We start from the raw sequence: 18,526 nt of genomic DNA on the forward strand, positions 1-18,526 counted from the left end.
AAAATCAAAGTCATATGAAAATATTTACATTCACCAGAAAACAAACACCAGAACATCTGCAGATTATTCTAGGTGCAAAAGTTGCAGTTTTCATTATTGTTCAAACTTTAACATTTTTAAACTACGTGCATTTATTTATATTCAGCTTATGCACAATTATATTATCTTTCTTGCCATTAAATATAACGAAATATCAAAATATATTCATCATTTTAATTTCAATTTATGAAATAGCAAAGGATAAACAGGAACTCCCAAGAATATTTGCATAGACATTTATTAATACAGCAGGAAGAAGAGAGATATTGAAGAGACAAAGGGTTGACAGGTGCCACAGAAAGCAAATGCACAGCACACACAGTATCAGGAAGTGAGGTGTATCCTTGTACACCTCACTTCCTGAGTGAGGTGTACAAGAATTCTTTCATCGCCTTATGAAAGAATCGCCTTTCTTTCATAAGGCGATGAAAGAAAACCTCTCCATACTGTAAATGTACATTGCTTTTCTGCTTTCTTCAGTTTGTTTTTTATTTATGCGTCACACACTTTGAGAAGTCGTGGGTTGTTAAATGTAGCCGATTATATTTTTCTTCTTTGCCAAATACAACAAAAATAAATAAGACAGTCTCAAACATAAACATAGAGTCACAACATGTTTTCTTTGAGGCGTTGCTTTCTTTTTCGGATTCAGATGTGGGTTATGTTTCAGAAGTTGGATCTGCAGCCGTAGGTGGGGAATGAGGTGGCATTATCTTTTCCTCTGAAAAAAATTAAAAAGGCATTGTAAACTTTAATGCTCATGTCTGTTTTATCCAGGAAGTAGCAAGGTTTTACCATCTTTGCTTGGAGACTCGGGAGCAGGCTGACGCTGGAGCAATCTCTCCAGGTCTTTAATCTTATTCAGCGCTTCAGTCAGAGCCTCCTCAGCTTCCCGAGCTCGCTTCTCAGCAATTATTGTTAGCTTCTCGGAGTCCCTGAGAAAAAACATGAGATGCCTCCATTTTTTGGTTGCACAACTTCGTGAAAGCCACACTGCATGTTAATCATAGGAATATTAAAAAATAAAAATAAAAAAAGATACATGCATTTCCTTGCACCACTTCTGATATACTTTTACCAAATATGTTTTACTTTGTAACATTTTCAGCATTTTAACACAAATGACTGATTTGTTATTGTTTAAAAATAATTAGGCCACAATCTCATACAACAAAAATACAAGGCTGTGCAAAACCTTTTAATAGTCATATTCCATTAATTAGAATATATTTTCAAATAAGGCTCATTTGTCAACTGGTTGTACAGGATTTTAATCAGGGGTGTCACAGTAAAGAAAGTCAAATATATATGTAGGATACACATTTTTGTGTATTTCTTATAGAAAAAAAAATTTAAACTTTATAATTTCCACTCCAGATAAAACAGTAATTATTATTGTGTATTGCTTTAACATCATTTTCAACTGAATTCACTCAGTTTTGTGGTTCTCATGTGAAAAAGAAGGTTGAGCGTATACTTTTTCAAGACAATTGTAACTTTTATTTGTGTTAGCCTCTCAAAACTATAAATCAAGCACAGAAAATGGAGACACATGTCCTACCTTAGTTCTTTCTGCAGCAGCACTAGTGCTGCTAGATCAGAGAAAGCTTTTTGAGCTTCTTCTATTACTGGACACACAACCAGCTCATTGCCCTGATAGAAACATACAAACTGAGTTCAGTCAGACAGATGATTCAGTTCTGTAGAAAGGCAACTATTTCTGCCAATTGTTGAAAAATCCATGTTTTAAATCATCTGACCCCAGGCAGCTGGACCATGCTGTCATCCTGATATCTTTGAATGATGTTTCCATCATAGTCTATCAGCTTAATTGATGGCCTCTGCAGGACGACAGCATTATTCATTTTACTATAATAATGAATACAAGAAATTCACATTTGTAAAACTATTTCTATTTAACAAAAAAATATTTAATATTCTTGAATACCTTCAGCATATTTTGCACTTTATTCTTTGATTACATAGACAATGTTCAAAACCACAAACACGAAGAATGAAGATAAAACAATTGGTTTATTTTATTGGGCATTTAAATACAACAATGTAAAACTAGTTAGAAGAATGGTTTTATCTAATTAGAGTTTGGTTGATTATTAGAACTTATTAGAACACCAATTAGCACACAGTTTTATTTACATTAATAATCCCATGAACAAACAGCATTACAATACAAGCAGCAAATCAGTTTTCTGATTTTTTTTTCTAAAATCTCCCAAGAGATTTTAAAAATAGAAGTAAAGACAACTGTTTAAAAACGTATTATATCATATTTTTTTAAAATTTTTCATAGAAAACGACTAACTTCTGCAAAAGTAAAACAGAAAATAACCCAATGCTAAGCATGAACCAGCATGACCTTAAAATACTACTAAAAACTTATGATTTATTTGACTGACCTCTTGTTGTTCTGTTTCAGGTTCTTCAATCATCTAAAAAATAATCAAAATAATACTTACTATCATATTTATTTACAAACATCTTTCATTGATCTACTAACAAATTAATGTAATAGATGTAATGTTCATGTGTGCGTGTGTGAGATCGGTCCTCCACAGAAGATTTTTGCGTTGCTGAAAACGCTGCACCTGTTTGCAATTAGCTGATTATCTGCAGTGGCTTTAAGGAGCTATGAGAGAACTGTCTTTGCCTGATAATCAGCCATTCTAGTTGAAGACACGTATTTGGTTTCCACAACAACAAAGTAATGTCAAACCTCCTCTTATCAAGTTGGCATTTGATTCCTAACATCCCACTTTCACCTACTGCAGTTCTGTCAGCCATCTTTAATCATTGCCAGAGAACCCAGAGTTCAGGCCTTCCCCTTGTTGTTCTGTCTGTGTAAATACATTTCTGTGTATAATTCTGCATGTGGATCAAGAAAATACCCAGCAAAATGGCAGTGTATTAAAGGATGTACATCAATTAAGCTAAAATTAATCTTTGCTTAATTTTATTTAAAGTTGTAGTTTTTCAAGGTTTTTCTTTAAGAGGCATTCTTCCATAGTTCATATCACTAACCTCAGTTTTTTCTGGTTCAGTCCCATCTGTAGTTTCGTCATGTTGCGTGGGCTCTTGTAAAGGACCTTCACTGGTCTGTAACACACACAGGCAAAGTTACCAATATTTTTTACATTTTTCCACAATCAGCAAGTCAAACAGCCACCACCTTTGGTAATGCAGAACTATAAATATATTTAAATATGGAGGACATTCCCTCTAAATTGCATAAAAGAGTTGAGAGACTAGGAGCAGATTCGTCTTTTGTGTCCAGTTTCACAATTAGAAACAGGGAGAAACTAAGATTTTTACATATCTAGCAATGAACTTGAAAAACAGTTAACTTCATTCAAAATTTGTCATTTAACCTAACAAACTACTCTAAACCTTAACGCTGTCAAACCTTGTCTAGTTCATATCACTAACCTCAGTTTTTTCTGGTTCAGTCCCATCTGTAGTTTCGTCATGTTGCGTGGGCTCTTGTAAAGGACCTTCACTGGTCTGTAACACACACAGGCAAAGTTACCAATATTTTTTACATTTTTCCACAATCAGCAAGTCAAACAGCCACAACCTTTGGTAATGCAGAACTATAAATATATTTAAATATGGAGGACATTCCCTCTAAATTGCATAAAAGAGTTGAGAGACTAGGAGCAGATTCGTCTTTTGTGTCCAGTTTCACAATTAGAAACAGGGAGAAACTAAGATTTTTACATATCTAGCAATGAACTTGAAAAACAGTTAACTTCATTCAAAATTTGTCATTTAACCTAACAAACTACTCTAAACCTTAACGCTGTCAAACCTTGTCTAGTTCATATCACTAACCTCAGTTTTTTCTGGTTCAGTCCCATCTGTAGTTTCGTCATGTTGCGTGGGCTCTTGTAAAGGACCTTCACTGGTCTGTAACACACACAGGCAAAGTTACCAACATTTTTTACATTTTTCCACAATCAGCAAGTCAAACAGCCACGACCTTTGGTAATGCAGAACTATAAATATATTTAAATATGGAGGACATTCCCTCTAAATTGCATAAAAGAGTTGAGAGACTAGGAGCAGATTCGTCTTTTGTGTCCAGTTTCACAATTAGAAACAGGGAGAAACTAAGATTTTTACATATCTAGCAATGAACTTGAAAAACAGTTAACTTCATTCAAAATTTGTCATTTAACCTAACAAACTACTCTAAACCTTAACGCTGTCAAACCTTGTCTAGTTCATATCACTAACCTCAGTTTTTTCTGGTTCAGTCCCATCTGTAGTTTCGTCATGTTGCGTGGGCTCTTGTAAAGGACCTTCACTGGTCTGTAACACACACAGGCAAAGTTACCAATATTTTTTACATTTTTCCACAATCAGCAAGTCAAACAGCCACGACCTTTGGTAATGCAGAACTATAAATATATTTAAATATGGAGGACATTCCCTCTAAATTGCATAAAAGAGTTGAGAGACTAGGAGCAGATTCGTCTTTTGTGTCCAGTTTCACAATTAGAAACAGGGAGAAACTAAGATTTTTACATATCTAGCAATGAACTTGAAAAACAGTTAACTTCATTCAAAATTTGTCATTTAACCTAACAAACTACTCTAAACCTTAACGCTGTCAAACCTTGTCTAGTTCATATCACTAACCTCAGTTTTTTCTGGTTCAGTCCCATCTGTAGTTTCGTCATGTTGCGTGGGCTCTTGTAAAGGACCTTCACTGGTCTGTAACACACACAGGCAAAGTTACCAACATTTTTTTACATTTTTCCACAATCAGCAAGTCAAACAGCCACAACCTTTGGTAATGCAGAACTATAAATATATTTAAATATGGAGGACATTCCCTCTAAATTGCATAAAAGAGTTGAGAGACTAGGAGCAGATTCGTCTTTTGTGTCCAGTTTCACAATTAGAAACAGGGAGAAACTAAGATTTTTACATATTTAGCAATGAACTTGAAAAACAGTTAACTTCATTCAAAATTTGTCATTTAACCTAACAAACTACTCTAAACCTTAACGCTGTCAAACCTTGTCTAGTTCATATCACTAACCTCAGTTTGTTCTGGTTCAGTCCCATCTCTGGTTTTGTCAGCTTGCCTGGGCTCCTGCAAAGGACCTTCACTGGTCTGTAAACACAGACAGGCTCCCAGCTAATACTCATAATCATTTATGGAACAAGGCAAAGGCTTCACAAAGAAGTGCATTAATCTATATTTTTGGATGTGCTATATGCTATTTCTGTACTGATTCACAAAGTAGACTGCACTAAATACATGCAGACACAAACATGTCCAACAATTTAACCAACCAGTCTTTTAAATAGGCTATAGACTGTATCAGGCAAATGTGTAAAGGCATGATAAAATCAGCATTTTTAAATATTTCTGAACAATTTTGTAATCCAAATCCAGTAGAAGATAATGTTTTTGTTTTCCGTTTCCTCTCCTTTAACAAAGTTACCAATAATTGTTAGCAGATTTTTTGTTTTTATACAATCTGCATAACAAACAAATATGATCTTTAGTAATGCATAACTACTTTCCCTCTAAATAGTTGCAAAATTCATTATTTACATGTGAGATGTTATTTCTTCATAGAGAGGTTAGGAACAGATCCATATTTTGTGACTAGTTTCAGAATTAGAAACATGCAGAAGTTAAGATTTTTACATATCTAGCACACACTTAGGGAACATGAAAACCACTTAACTTCATTCATAATTATCATTTAGTCTAACTACTCTGGGATGCCTTTATGATGGGTTGTCACCTCAGTCTCCATGCTTTCTGGTGGCTGAGGGATGCTTGAAGTTTCTTTGGGTTGCATGATGAGTTTCTTCTCAAATTTCTCAGTAAGTTCTTTGAGCAGTATTTTCAAACTTGCCAACCATTTATTACCATCTGTCTGAGGATAGAAATTAAGCTTGGTAAATAAATTGATGTCATATCAAAACCACATGTACTGAAAATTATAGACTAACTGCAACTCCTACTTATGTAGTCTACTATTAATCACACATTTGCTATAGATTCTACAAAATTATCACCTTTTATGCATGTTTTAATACTGACAAATATTCATTTTTGCAATAGAGGTATTTTGACAAAGCCTAAACTACTGCACAACTGCAGGCTTGTGCACTGGCTTTCTAAAACATCTTCAGAAAAGTTTAGAGCCACAGTCAAAGTTAGAAAGACGCTGCAGTCTCATTTACCTGCAGCTTTTTAAACTGTTCTGTCTTATTTTCCATCTGTGCATCAATAGGGTCCACTATAAACGCCTGCTCCAAAATTAAGTTGGATGATCTAGAATAGAAAAACAGCATTTTCTGTTGTATAAATCCATCAACCTTTTTGATACAACACTTAATGCAACAATAGAAAGTGGCAATTTTTGTTACCTGGTAATAAATCTGGAATAATAGACCAATTTCTTAGAAAGCCTTTCTGCATCCTCAACTAAAGCTTGTGCTGAGTTTTTTATTTTGTCTTTATGTTTTGGATCTTTATCTTCTTCCTCAATCTGGTCAGGTAACATGTGAAGCAACAGAGCCATCATCAAGTTTGTTTGACCTTCATGAAGACAAACCACCTGAAAGGGAAGGAGCCAGTGAAACAAACATTTGCACTATTACAGTCAACTAAGGAAAAAGAGAAAACATTAGTTATTTATCCCTCTCATCCACACTGGGCCAATGGCTGCTCACTGACAAAATATCAATTGCAGTAATTAATTATTGTATAAAATGTGAGGACAACATTTTGGGATAATATGTCTGATGCAGTTATATTGTGATCTACTTGTAGCTGATACTTTTAGTGTTTGTTGGGAAATACTTTGTGGTATTAGTGGCCTTTATTCACAGAAGTCAGACAGGAAATAGGCAGAGACACAAGGGGGAAAGACAGCAGCAAAGGTCAGGAATCAAACTCAGTACAGCTGTGAGGACAAATAGCTCATCAATATGTGGCACCTACTCTATCTCTACTTCTAAAATGAAATTGAACACTTTTTGAAGTTAGGATTGTGACTTGAAATTCAGAAACCCTGGTCCAATGCTCAAGTTAGATTCAATATGGCTGCCACACATAAAATGTTGTGAAAGTTGCAGGTTTAATCTGTTCAATTCTGATGGACAGGATCTCATTACTTCAATGGCACCCAAAGTTCAGGTGGAGAAAAAAATCGATTCAATAGAGGAGCTCAAATCCTATTCCTGGGAACTCTGAATCAAACCAAAATGCTCAAAAATCAATTTCAAGTCTGCTTAATTTTTTGTAAAATTATATTTTGAATAATTCTTAGCTATTATTTTTTTTCTTATTTGATATTGCTAACATTTGTCAGTCTGGTCACCAAAAAGAACAAAATTCCTGACTACAAGCAGGACCATAAATGTGATATTTTCCTGAAGAGTGTTTAAAACTCACCTCTTCTAGCAGTTTCTTGTTCTCAGTCTCAGTGAAGCTGAACAGGCGATTTGCGAGCTCCTGAACCTCTTCTAAAGCCTTTTCTGTCCCTGAGCTTTTTGAACAGACACACACAACACAGAACTTTAAGCAATTTATAAATAGTACATGAAGATGTTCCTGAATACAATCTCATGCAGCCCTAATCCCTGTAATAATTTATTGCAGTGAAACTGCATGGTAAATATGTACTCTTACTTTAGTTTCATAATCTTATAGAAACTAGTCTTGTAATCTGCTGTAGAATGAGAAACTATTCTTCAATAGACCAAAAATCCCAATTATGTTATTATTTTTAGGAAATTAGAACAATAAATGTTGAAATTAAAAGTATTTTGAACAAAAACGTAAATCTTTCTTGCTCTACTAATAGAAACAGATCAGTCCAATTGTGATAATAAGAATTATGATAATAAAACGGCTTTGCTTTTTGACCACAGGAAGATGCAATGAACACTTTTAAAAGGCTCTTGAAATATTGAGGTTTATCTAGAAAATATTATTCAACGAGGCATTTTCTACTCAATTCACAATTTACACTGTATATTAAGAGATTCAATTTACAAATTTAGAAAGGTAAACTGAATATATAAAACACTTACTACAAGTCAGGGACTTTTTTGACCATTCTTTGGTCCGTTTGTTTGTCCGTTTGTGCGAAGGGGAAGTATAAAAATATATCTTCAACTATGTTCCTCCAATTAGAAAAAGCTTCTTCCAGTTTAGTCCAATCAGAGGCGGTCATCGCTGACTGAGGAGAGAACACCTGCAGTGCACTATGAGTTACAGAAGCCCAGAAGTCCATCAGGTTAAACATGGATGCGATGAGTTGGTGGATCTCTGCAGAAGGAATTATTTTCAGCTTTTTAATTCACTCATTAACAATTACCTTGCTAACATGAGACTAAATGAAGAGTAACAGAGAAAAAACAAAAGTGACTAACAGTTGTGCATGTGTCAATAACAATACAAGTTTAATATCTGCTCTCACCACTGGCTTGGGTGTTATACTGTCTGAGAAGTTCAGTTAGGACATTCTCCAGCTCTCTTATAGTCTCAAGGCTCACAGCGGGCTCAACATCAGGGAAAATGTGCCTTTCAACAGTCCGAAAGCTTATTTTTGCAAATTTATCCATGGTACTGTAGACTTCATGCAGCCTCCTCTGAAATATAGCCTTTCTTTCACCTTGGCATTCCTCACATACAACTGACAGCTTCTGCAAAAAAACAAACAAAAAAAACAGTAAAGCCTCAGAAAAACAACAACTGCTAATTTCTGGACACATTGTTTTTCATATTTTGTCAAGTTACAACTACAAACGTCAATGTATTTTCTTGGGATTTTATAGCAACACAAAGTATCACAGTTTGCAGTCTTTGAAGGTTTCATAGAGAACATCAATGGAAAAAAAAGAGGACCAAGAAATACAGCAGACGGAAAGAAGTAGTATTGCACAGCTTCCACAAGTTCACATAAAAAGAGAAGCAAATAGGCATCTCTAATTTACTGTAAAATACCGGAAGGATCCGTATTTGTGCACAGTGCAGTGTGCTAAAATTCTGTGGTTGTCAGAATTTTATTCTGGCAACTGCAATTCTATGGTGGTTGGAATTACTGTAAAATTTTTTCCAGAAATTAGATTTTTTTCTCTTTTTTTACAGTGTAAAAGCAATAAGGTGCTGTGGTCGATGAAACCAAAACAAATGTATTTCTGCTTCATGCACAACAACATGTGTTGCAAAAAACACAAAGCCTCGTCGTAAAGACTACATCCCAGCTGTAAATGACGGCAGTGGCAGCTTCATGGTGGGGGAATGCTTTTCAATCACAGGGAATGTAGAGCCACATACAAGACAACCTGGAAAGAAAACTTGTTAGACCAAACAAAAAACTTGAGAATGAGGTGAAGGTTCATCCTTCAGCACAACAATAAGCCTACAGAGCTACAATCGAATGGTTTAAATCAGTTTTTTGAGTTTATGCTCCAGGATATCCAATACCACGCTACACCAAAAATATTTGGTAAGACTCTGTATTTTTGTAAAGATAATCTCCCAAAAAACACCACAGAAGGTAAAGAAAATAAATATCCTCTCTTACATTTGACCACCTCCATAAGTCTGCATGGATTTCTGCCATTGTTGTAATGTCATATTCTGGAACCTTATTCCTAATAACATCAGATGAGAATTGCATGAAGAATACTTATAAGTGTCAATAAAAGTGCAAAATAAGATTCAAAAAGATGTTCAGAAAATTTGTTTTAAAAATAATCTCCTCACCGATTTTGTGTCCTGATGTGAAGATGCCACTTTTTGATGCCTTCCTTCAAGGAGAAGATCTGTTCAAACTGAGCATGATGAATCTTCTTCACAAACAACATGAGGGTAGTCAGCTGATTTTTCCACTTGTTGGTTAGCTCCACTATGACATCCATATCATGTGTATCCTACAGTAGGAGGAGTAGCACAGTCAAGCGTACACCTGTGGTGGGAAAAAAGAGTGTGCTTTGACTTTCACCTTTGTGGTGATGTAGACGAGGCAGTCATGTGCTGTCTCGAACCAGCCTTCCCCACTGACATACAGCTCACTGACAAGCTGGAGCTTCTTCACTTTAATCACCTGACAGAAAAGAAACTGTTTAACAAAACCTGAAACAAACATGGGTTAAACTGGCATGTTTATAAGAAAAATATGCTTTAATGCAAATCTAACATGTAACTAGGACTGGACAATTAATCAATAACAGTACATATCCTGATTCACACATGATCAATATCAATAGATAATACGTTTGAGAGAATGTTCAATAATTTCACTGCACTCCAATTCAAAACCACACAGCATTCTGGGAGATGTAGGCACAGGAAAGACTTTAGCCGCACCACCAGTTTGGCAGGTTTTCAGATATTTAAAACCAAAAAATTAATTAATAATTATTGATATTGACTGATATGAAACCCTTATGTTGTGACACCTTTTTTCAGGCATATTGTCCAGTCCTACTTGTAACATATCCCTAAAAATCAAATTCCTTTGTTTATTGTTACACAAAGAGATGAAAAAAGAACATTGTACACAAAAAAAGAGAGAACACAACAAAACGGCTTCTTGTACTTTGAGGGCGAGGTTGAAGGTGAACCTGCTCCAATGGTCTCTGTCTTCAGTCAACTGTTCCAGCTGCTCCTCCAGACGAGTCCTGTGCAGCTCATACAGATGGTGGTAACCCTGGACAACACTTAGAGAGGCACATTGATCATTTCAGAGGTAGCATTTTTGTCAAGCATATTTAAAAACTGTCCCATTTTACATCCATCACAAGAAAAAAGGGCAAAAGAAGTTTGCTCTTACTTATACAATGTTTTAAAAAAAAGCTAAGATACAGCAATATAGACTGTGCCCAGAAGCAAAACCAAGTAAATGTACTAATACATCAATTTAGAACAATTAATTCTTATTTGTTCTACTTGATGAATGGTGATGTAGTTTGCCATTAATCACTGTTATAAGTCTGCCAGACTGACTCTGAGTAGCTGAGAGTTTCTTTGGAGCTTTTGGCAAGTTCCTCCTGTGCGTGCTCCATCTTATCGGAAACAAAAGCATCATGGTCTCTCACTTTTGCTAGTTCTCTGAGAAAAGAACACATAAACACAAGCATGGAAATGAGAAGACACGCATCTCTTACCTTCACCTTTGTTTAAATGAAAGATATTATTGAAAATTAGGGCATTTATTATCTCTTCTTAAACTAGTTGGTGTATAAAAATCTCCCTGAGACCACAGTTAAATCACTTGTTTTCTTTTACTACTCTGACCCTGATCTACATACATGTTTATCTGCTGGATGGATGCCTTGATGTGGTAAATTTGCTCAATAAGCCGACGGTCCAGAGCCCGCTGCGCCACCACCTCAGTATGTAACGTCTTCAGGCACTGGGGGATTCGCTCCAGCAGAGACTGGTACCGCTGCCTGGAACAAAAAGAAATTCTGGATCAGCAGAGGAAAATATATTTAAAAAATGTCTAATTTGCTTTAATTAAAAAAAGAGTTGCATTTCAAAACTATTTTTCAATCTCACACTGAAAAAAGAAAAAAAAAACAACCTTCAACCTCTAGTTGAGGTTGCTAGGCTTATTTAAAAATCCAGTCTTTCAAAGAGTTTATGATGCCGCACATCATCAACAGAATTCCCACAGACTTTTAAAGCAAAAGAAACCCACAGCACCATGGATCCTCCACCATGTTCAAGCAGGATTATGAAAGTATTTTCCTTATATTTCCAGATCCACCTGGAGTGTTTATTAATGGAAAAACTAAATATTAGAGTCATCTGACCAAATGCACTGTTCCAGATAACACCAGATGAAAGTTCAAATAATTCTAAATTTATATGATTATCATATTAACACAGAAAAGGTTTTGTGCATCCACATACAATCAGTCAGCATACTTTTATTACTCCTACTGCCATAAGATATTATTTTATGGCATTTCACAAGCATTTGTTCATGTCTGTGTAGTTATTGTTTTTTTCCAAGGCTTTTAAGGTTAAATATGTTAGCTGCTAACCTGAGTTTGGCGAGGAGCTGTCCTCTCTCAGCACAGCCGACGGTCACCTGCCTGATCAGTTCATGGAAAACGATGTTGTAGATGTTCTGCTCTGTCTTCACCAGTTCCAACAAGCTCTCGAGCTGCGAAACAAGTCATAGACTTTAAGGTCTCTGAGCATTTTAGTGGTATTGACAGAAATGATAAACACAGACACTCTACATTGGCATATTACATCGCAGATTAAGAAGGAGGCCATTTGTGTAATTGGTAAATATTCTTTAATGTTTGAACCATCTTTTAAAATTTGGTTACACTTTCTACCCTCAGGCTCAAACATTTCCTCTAATTAAAGTGTAAAAAAAATATTTTTTCAGGTTTGTTTCTAAACTTTCAAATCATCTGATCTCATAAGTTATCCGTCCCTAAACATAGTTATACTTTTTATTTTGCTTTTCTGTATAATGTCCTCTTTTGGTCACCAAACCTCTTGTTTCATCATTGACAAAAAGCTTAAATGTGCAGTTTTATTCCACCTAAAAAGCTGTTTTCTTTTTTATTTTGTTAGGTATTCGTAGTATAAATATATATGTGGGTATTACATTATATCAAAAATAAAGACAAAACTGTTCCCAAGAGAGAAGTGTGGGCATATGTAAATCACTGTGCAATGAACTGAATAATAAAATTTTAATATCAGAATAAAAGAAATCTGCCTATATTTCATTCTTTAAGATTGCCGATAACCTGAGAATCAAATAAAAGAAATAAAAGCTAAATTTAAAAATTGGGTCACAAAAGTCCCTTGAGTCAAAGTAGCTTATGTTGTTTCACTGACTGAATGCTCTTTGTGTATTTTCCCATTTTAATTATGCAAACTAAAGGTTTTTCTCTGTATTAAACAAAAATTACAACACAGCATTCATGTCAGTTGCAGAGGTAGAAAACTAACTTGGCACAGATCGGTCAGCTCTTCGTTCTGCTGATCCACTCCAGCCTTTTCCAGCATGTCATCCATCATCCGCATCAGCTGGATCACTTCCAGCCTGCCACTGGGCCTCCTGCACACAGAACATTCCCACAAATGCAGTATGTGTATTATTGCACACACATACAGAGTTCTGTAATGCTCAAAGGTCTGTTTTACTACTATGTTTCCTAAGTTAATTGCTTATTATACTAGAATGAAGTGTTACAAATTTTTTCTGTCACTTTAATTTATATGTTTGGACTCACAGTGATGGGAGGACTCGTAACTTCTGCTCCTGATCTTTCAGTTGCACTGTGAATGCACTGTGAGGTACAATATGGAATAAATCAGGAAAACGCTAGATCGTTATATAAGAAGGGACTGCACTAAATAATATTAAGGAAACTTACTCTTCATACAACTGGAGGCATTGTATTCCTTTGTTCTTCACAATACGATACTCTTCAGGGATCACATTTTGTTTGACATTCAATTTCTGAGAGACACAGAATGGTGGCATTTTGTGATTGGCTTGGCTTCTTATTCAAATTAATGGCAATGGTTGCCCCAGGAATACTTCACACTGGTTAAATCCAAAACCAATTGTTTGAAATATGTGATGACACAGAGAAAAAACATGTGAAAACCTTTAAAGTGAGGAAGTGAATAAATATAAACAGTTAAACAAAAAGAAAATCATGAAACATGGACATATTAAGCAAAGGTGGGAAAAAGCAAAATTGCAAAATGTGAAAAATACAGGAAATAAAAATCTGATGAAAAAGAAAAAAATTGTTCAGTGTCAACTAGAAACTGAAACAATGTGCAATGTGTCATGTTGGAAATGTTCTGACTAAACAATAAAAGTATTTCTTTGACAGAAAATGGAAAAACTAGGTAGTGACAAGACTGAGACAGGAAACTTGACCTTCAATGATATTCAAGTGTTGCAATTTAAAAAACATTTTCTCTGGGTATTCCAACTTCCTTCCACACTCCAAAACCACAACTGTTAGCTTAACTATCAACTACATTAGGTGGTTGTTTTTGATGTACAATGTATAATTTATGGTAATCTTTTTATTTTGTGTAAGTTTTGTTTGTGTGTTCTATTTTTTTTCTAACGCTTGCCAAAGGTGAACTAAATGGAATAGCGACCTGCTCAATGTATACTCAATATATATCCACTTTAGAAAATGGATGGATTTAAAAACATGGATATCATTTTACAGCTATGATATTTTAAATCTTATTTTATCTGGGGCAGAAAAAAAGGTTTAACACAAACGACTATATTCCATTGGAGCTATTCCCAAGTTACTTTGGCAACATTTTCACACATATTGCTAAAATAACAACAATATGGGACACTCTCGTAATTAAAAATTAAAAAATGTCAACCATCTGCTTACAGGGTTTGTACACTTTTAATTTTCAAGATAAGTTTCTTGTCTTATTTTTGCAGCAACAAACTTTGGAGATAAAACAATACAAATTAACTAAAAAAGACAGTGTAAATTCACTATTATAATGATATAATTTATTACTGTTATTAATAAAATCTTGTGACAATAGTCTTCATTCTACAGCAGGGACATTTGTGTAAAATATAACACAATTTTATGTTTAGAAATGTCTCTCTCATACACACCTTACACACCTGACTGGTCTGAAAACAAAACACAAATTAAACAAAAAAAATCCCCCAATTTCATTAACGTTTAACATGTAAAAGACAATATTATAACTTTTATTTCAATCACACAGGTCAATAACTCATAGAGCAATTAGGAATAATAGATATCCAAAAATAAAATAAACAATGTTCTTCCTAAGTTGACCAGCATTTAGCAGATATAAATAACCAAAAACAAGAAAAGTTTAGTCTGATTTAACTTCAGAGAGAGAAAAATAATGTCTTTATAGGTGTATGAAAATATGGTAAAAAAGTTAGGCTTTTAATCAAATGTTAGATTGCACTTCATTACAAAACTGCTGTTTGAATATCAAGTGCTTTCAAGGACTTTACATGGAAATAAAGTACTTTCAAAATACCTAATTGTACAAACCCTGTGGTTACGCAGCTCACCTTTATGTCTCCGTTGCAGCTCTTCTCATGCAGTGGTGGGAGAGCAGTCATCTTTTTCTGTGTAAGCACAGCATCGCACAGGAATGAAATATCCCTGCAGAGGCACCACACACAGAGGAAACATATTTTTCTTTATATAGTGGACTATTTTAACAAATGTTGATTTTTAAAACTCATGTTAGCATTTGTTGCAATGGTGGAAAACATACAGTAATGATTAAAGGAAGAGAGTCAATTCTTCTGTTCATAGTCCTTATATGCAACAGGCTTCATATTATTTAATATTCAAAGAAGAAGCCAAAATTCAAAAGCGTTGCATTGAAAACCTAAATATACCGGGTGATTCCACAGCTTGTAGCAAGATGAGTTAGTAAGAGGTTATTTTCTATTTGACTTTATCAGTCGCTCACATCTGTGTGAAGGAATTTTTGTTTATTCTTCATCATTGTTTCATGACCATCTTTAAGGTCAGGCTCCAGCTGACCTTAACCAAAACCTGAACTGTAAAGACATAACATGTCACACTTGAGAATAACTTATATAAACAATTGTCACAGTTTCATCCCCCTAACTGACCTGCCGGCTTCTGTCAGCGATGTTGGCTGTTCCAGAAAGTATTTGTATTTGGTGCGTCCAAGCGGATAATGCCAAACTCCATCTGGCCGTCTGATTCCATCATTCTGTACAAAAATATGGGTTATTCCTATTTTATCAACCTATGCTTATATATATTTGTATCAAGTCTCTTTGTTTAAAAATTGCAGCAAGAAAAGTTTAGCACCCTGACAGATTTCTTTAGATTGGACTAATTTTGTCGAACTTGTATATTTCAGATCAAGATAACTTGAATAAATACATAAAAGGGTTATCAAATCAAGAGTTTCTTTATCAATGGCTATGAAACCCAACTGAGCCCAACGTGAATACATATGTTAAATGGTGAATTCTGTGTAATTAAACAAATTCTCAGATCACGCTCAGATCTGTTTACTGCCTGACCTGTAGAATAATCTTAACTACATAGAGCCTCTCTGACAACATAAAATAAATTTTTAAAGCTCAAACTTATTCTCGTTATTTTGCAACTCAATTATATAAAAAACACCAACAGGTCCATATGTGAATATTTAAAGAATGCATTCAAAATAAAGGTTTTAGAGTGGCCTAAGCAGATCTGACTGCACTTGAATTTGATTGAAATGTTGTAGTATGACTTTAATATCATACTTATACTAATAATATCATATGACTATACTAATATCATATGACTTTAATATTCAAAATAGCTTGAGAATCAAAATAGCTTGAATGGGGAGAAATTCATCCACTGTGAGATTAGCCTGGTAGCTTTTTTTTTCTTTTGACAAATACAATTATTGTTTGTAAACTGCATTTTGGATTCACTCAGGCCATATTCGTCTTTAATTAAAACTTGTTTAATAATGGGAAATTTTGAAGTGCAACAACAAAAAAAAAAAACAGAAATCTGGGTGAGGGAAAAGATATATAGTTTTTACAGAATGTACAAAAATCATGAAGAGAACTGAAATCAAACCCTAAATGGACAAATAATGAAAGGACCCAGAAGGGGGCGCTGACATACTTTTTTTCCATTTTACATAAAGCAGACATGCATGTAAGAATTTTGAAGCAATCTTCTCCAGCGATTGTCAAATATTTTGAGCTGAATGTCAGCATCTTAATTCAGACCGACTGTCTTTATAAATAAACTAAACATGGGTCTATTGAGAAGATTGAAGAAAACTGTACTTTAAATGTGTATGAATCACAACATATAGTGTAAAGAAGAAAGAGCAGTAAGTACTTCACAGCTTCGGTGATGTGCAGTGTGGCCCTGTGTGTTCTTGGAGACAGTGGAGGTGAGGCTGAGCAGCAGTTCTGCTGGGATGCTTGTTTGTTTGACAGGCTCCTTCCTGATCCCATCTGGAACTTTGACTCTCAGGTCAGTCTCTAAGAAAAATCAAGCAAATACTCTGTATTTGCTTGAGTACTGAGTGCTCAAGCAAATAAATAATATTTTATTTATTCAAACCATTAAAATGAGCTTTGGTCAATATCTCTAATTGCTTTATAAACATCTTCCAAAGTTCTTATTTGGAGTTTATCTGTCTTGTCCCTCGTTATCAGTATAATTTTTGACCATTTTGAGAATGTCTTTTTTGTTTTTGGGAAGCTCCCTTGTCTCAGTCTGATGTGGTCCTAATGACAAGAAAGCATAGAAAAAACATGCAAACTCTACGTAGAAAAAACCTAGGCTGGGACAAGATTGTACTCAATACAGGTACAATCGGTACTTGTACTGATTGCACCTATACCAATACAGGTACAGGTATTGTACCTGTATTGAGTACAATCTTGTCACTGGAGGTAGTTTGATCTGTTTAAGCATAAACATGTTGCCTGCTATGTAGGTGGTTTCAAAACCTTTGAGTTTCCTGTTTAAAAATACCAGAATTATTTTAGATTGTCAAATCAGTTAATCATCTAACAATGTACGTCTGCTTGAGTAATGTTTTGATGACACAATTTTACTTGCACGTACTTCAGTAATAGTATTTTGAAGTAACACCACTTTTTCTTGTGTACAAGTTTTGGCAACTGTACCCATCTTTGTTTAATTGTTTTGCATAGAGAGTACGGTTGTACCATATAAAATGTACATGAACGCACTGGATTGGTTTTAGCCATTTCTACAGACGTATTCTAATCGTGCATGACTACATATAATGTTTTGTTTGTAACTTTCTGAGCAGCATTGGCACGTAGAAAGTCTACAGCAGTGGATGGATATGAATAATTTACCGTCTGCTTGCTCGCTTGGCGCTGGACTGGCTCTGGCCGTGGACAACGACATCTTTACCAAACGAGGCTGTTACAGTCAGAGGATAAAGTCTTTCAACTTTCACCGAGCCATGAAGGCGAGAAGCTAATGTAGGTTATCTTAAATAACATGCTTTTTAAAATTTACGAACGAAAGCGCCTTTTCCTTCAGTACTTCGTTCTTCCTGATCGCGTTGTTATGGAAACGGCGTGCTTACCAGCTGCTCGTCTACTCAACATTTTACGGCCGCGTGTTAACTCCGTGGTGCATTCAAGTGAAGTCGTACAGTAGATTTCACATGGTGAAAAATCTTCAAAATTATAAAAGCATCAAATATCACCAGTTTCTTTCCAAAACGTTGGCGGAATAATATATTTAACTACCATTGATTCAAACAAATTCAAATAATGTGTTTTAGAAAATGTCAATGCAACTTTTATCAACACCTTTTTTCCTTCTAATAAAGGATGAAAGGTGAATATTTTCACAGTATATTCATTTATTTTTTGTCTACTTCTGGTTAATTGTTTATGTCCGTGTAATTAATTGGGAA

General features: G+C 34.9%; 1 protein-coding gene across 2 annotated transcripts; it reads right to left on the reverse strand.

The window, feature by feature from the left end:
- Window positions 1-160: 160 nt before the first annotated feature.
- axdnd1 (axonemal dynein light chain domain containing 1) lies at window positions 161-18,190 on the reverse strand. Of its 2 annotated transcripts, XM_032571173.1 has the most exons (31): window positions 17,955-18,183; window positions 16,957-17,102; window positions 15,708-15,811; window positions 15,132-15,225; window positions 13,453-13,538; window positions 13,309-13,365; window positions 13,025-13,133; window positions 12,094-12,215; window positions 11,353-11,493; window positions 11,048-11,152; window positions 10,641-10,761; window positions 10,044-10,145; window positions 9,806-9,972; window positions 9,624-9,693; window positions 8,514-8,739; window positions 8,125-8,362; window positions 7,484-7,577; window positions 6,454-6,644; window positions 6,268-6,358; window positions 5,823-5,957; window positions 5,105-5,179; window positions 4,699-4,773; window positions 4,294-4,368; window positions 3,889-3,963; window positions 3,484-3,558; window positions 3,079-3,153; window positions 2,457-2,489; window positions 1,800-1,880; window positions 1,601-1,692; window positions 835-974; window positions 161-760 (listed from the first exon to the last, which is right to left on the reverse strand). In XM_032571173.1, the coding sequence occupies exons 1-31, from the start codon at window positions 18,004-18,006 to the stop codon at window positions 699-701; spliced, it is 3,309 nt and encodes a 1,102-aa protein (XP_032427064.1). In that variant the 5' UTR covers window positions 18,007-18,183; the 3' UTR covers window positions 161-698. The 2 variants fall into 2 exon arrangements, with proteins under 2 accessions (XP_032427064.1, XP_032427065.1); XM_032571174.1 differs by lacking the exons at window positions 3,079-3,153; window positions 3,484-3,558; window positions 3,889-3,963; window positions 4,294-4,368; window positions 4,699-4,773 and having other exon boundaries at window positions 17,955-18,190.
- Window positions 18,191-18,526: the final 336 nt, after the last annotated feature.

Source organism: Xiphophorus hellerii, chromosome 9 (genome assembly GCF_003331165.1).
Source record: "Xiphophorus hellerii strain 12219 chromosome 9, Xiphophorus_hellerii-4.1, whole genome shotgun sequence".
Taxonomy (NCBI): domain Eukaryota; kingdom Metazoa; phylum Chordata; class Actinopteri; order Cyprinodontiformes; family Poeciliidae; genus Xiphophorus; species Xiphophorus hellerii.

Coding starts and splice junctions, on each gene's coding strand:
- axdnd1 (XM_032571173.1), bottom strand. CDS start 18,006: ATGTCGTTGTCCACGGCCAGAGCCAGTCCAGCGCCAAGCGAGCAAGCA. Junction 13,539..15,131: donor GCTGCAACGGAGACATAAAG/GTGAGCTGCGTA, acceptor TGTGTCTCTCAG/AAATTGAATGTCAAACAAAA. Junction 13,366..13,452: donor TGCCTCCAGTTGTATGAAGA/GTAAGTTTCCTT, acceptor TGTACCTCACAG/TGCATTCACAGTGCAACTGA.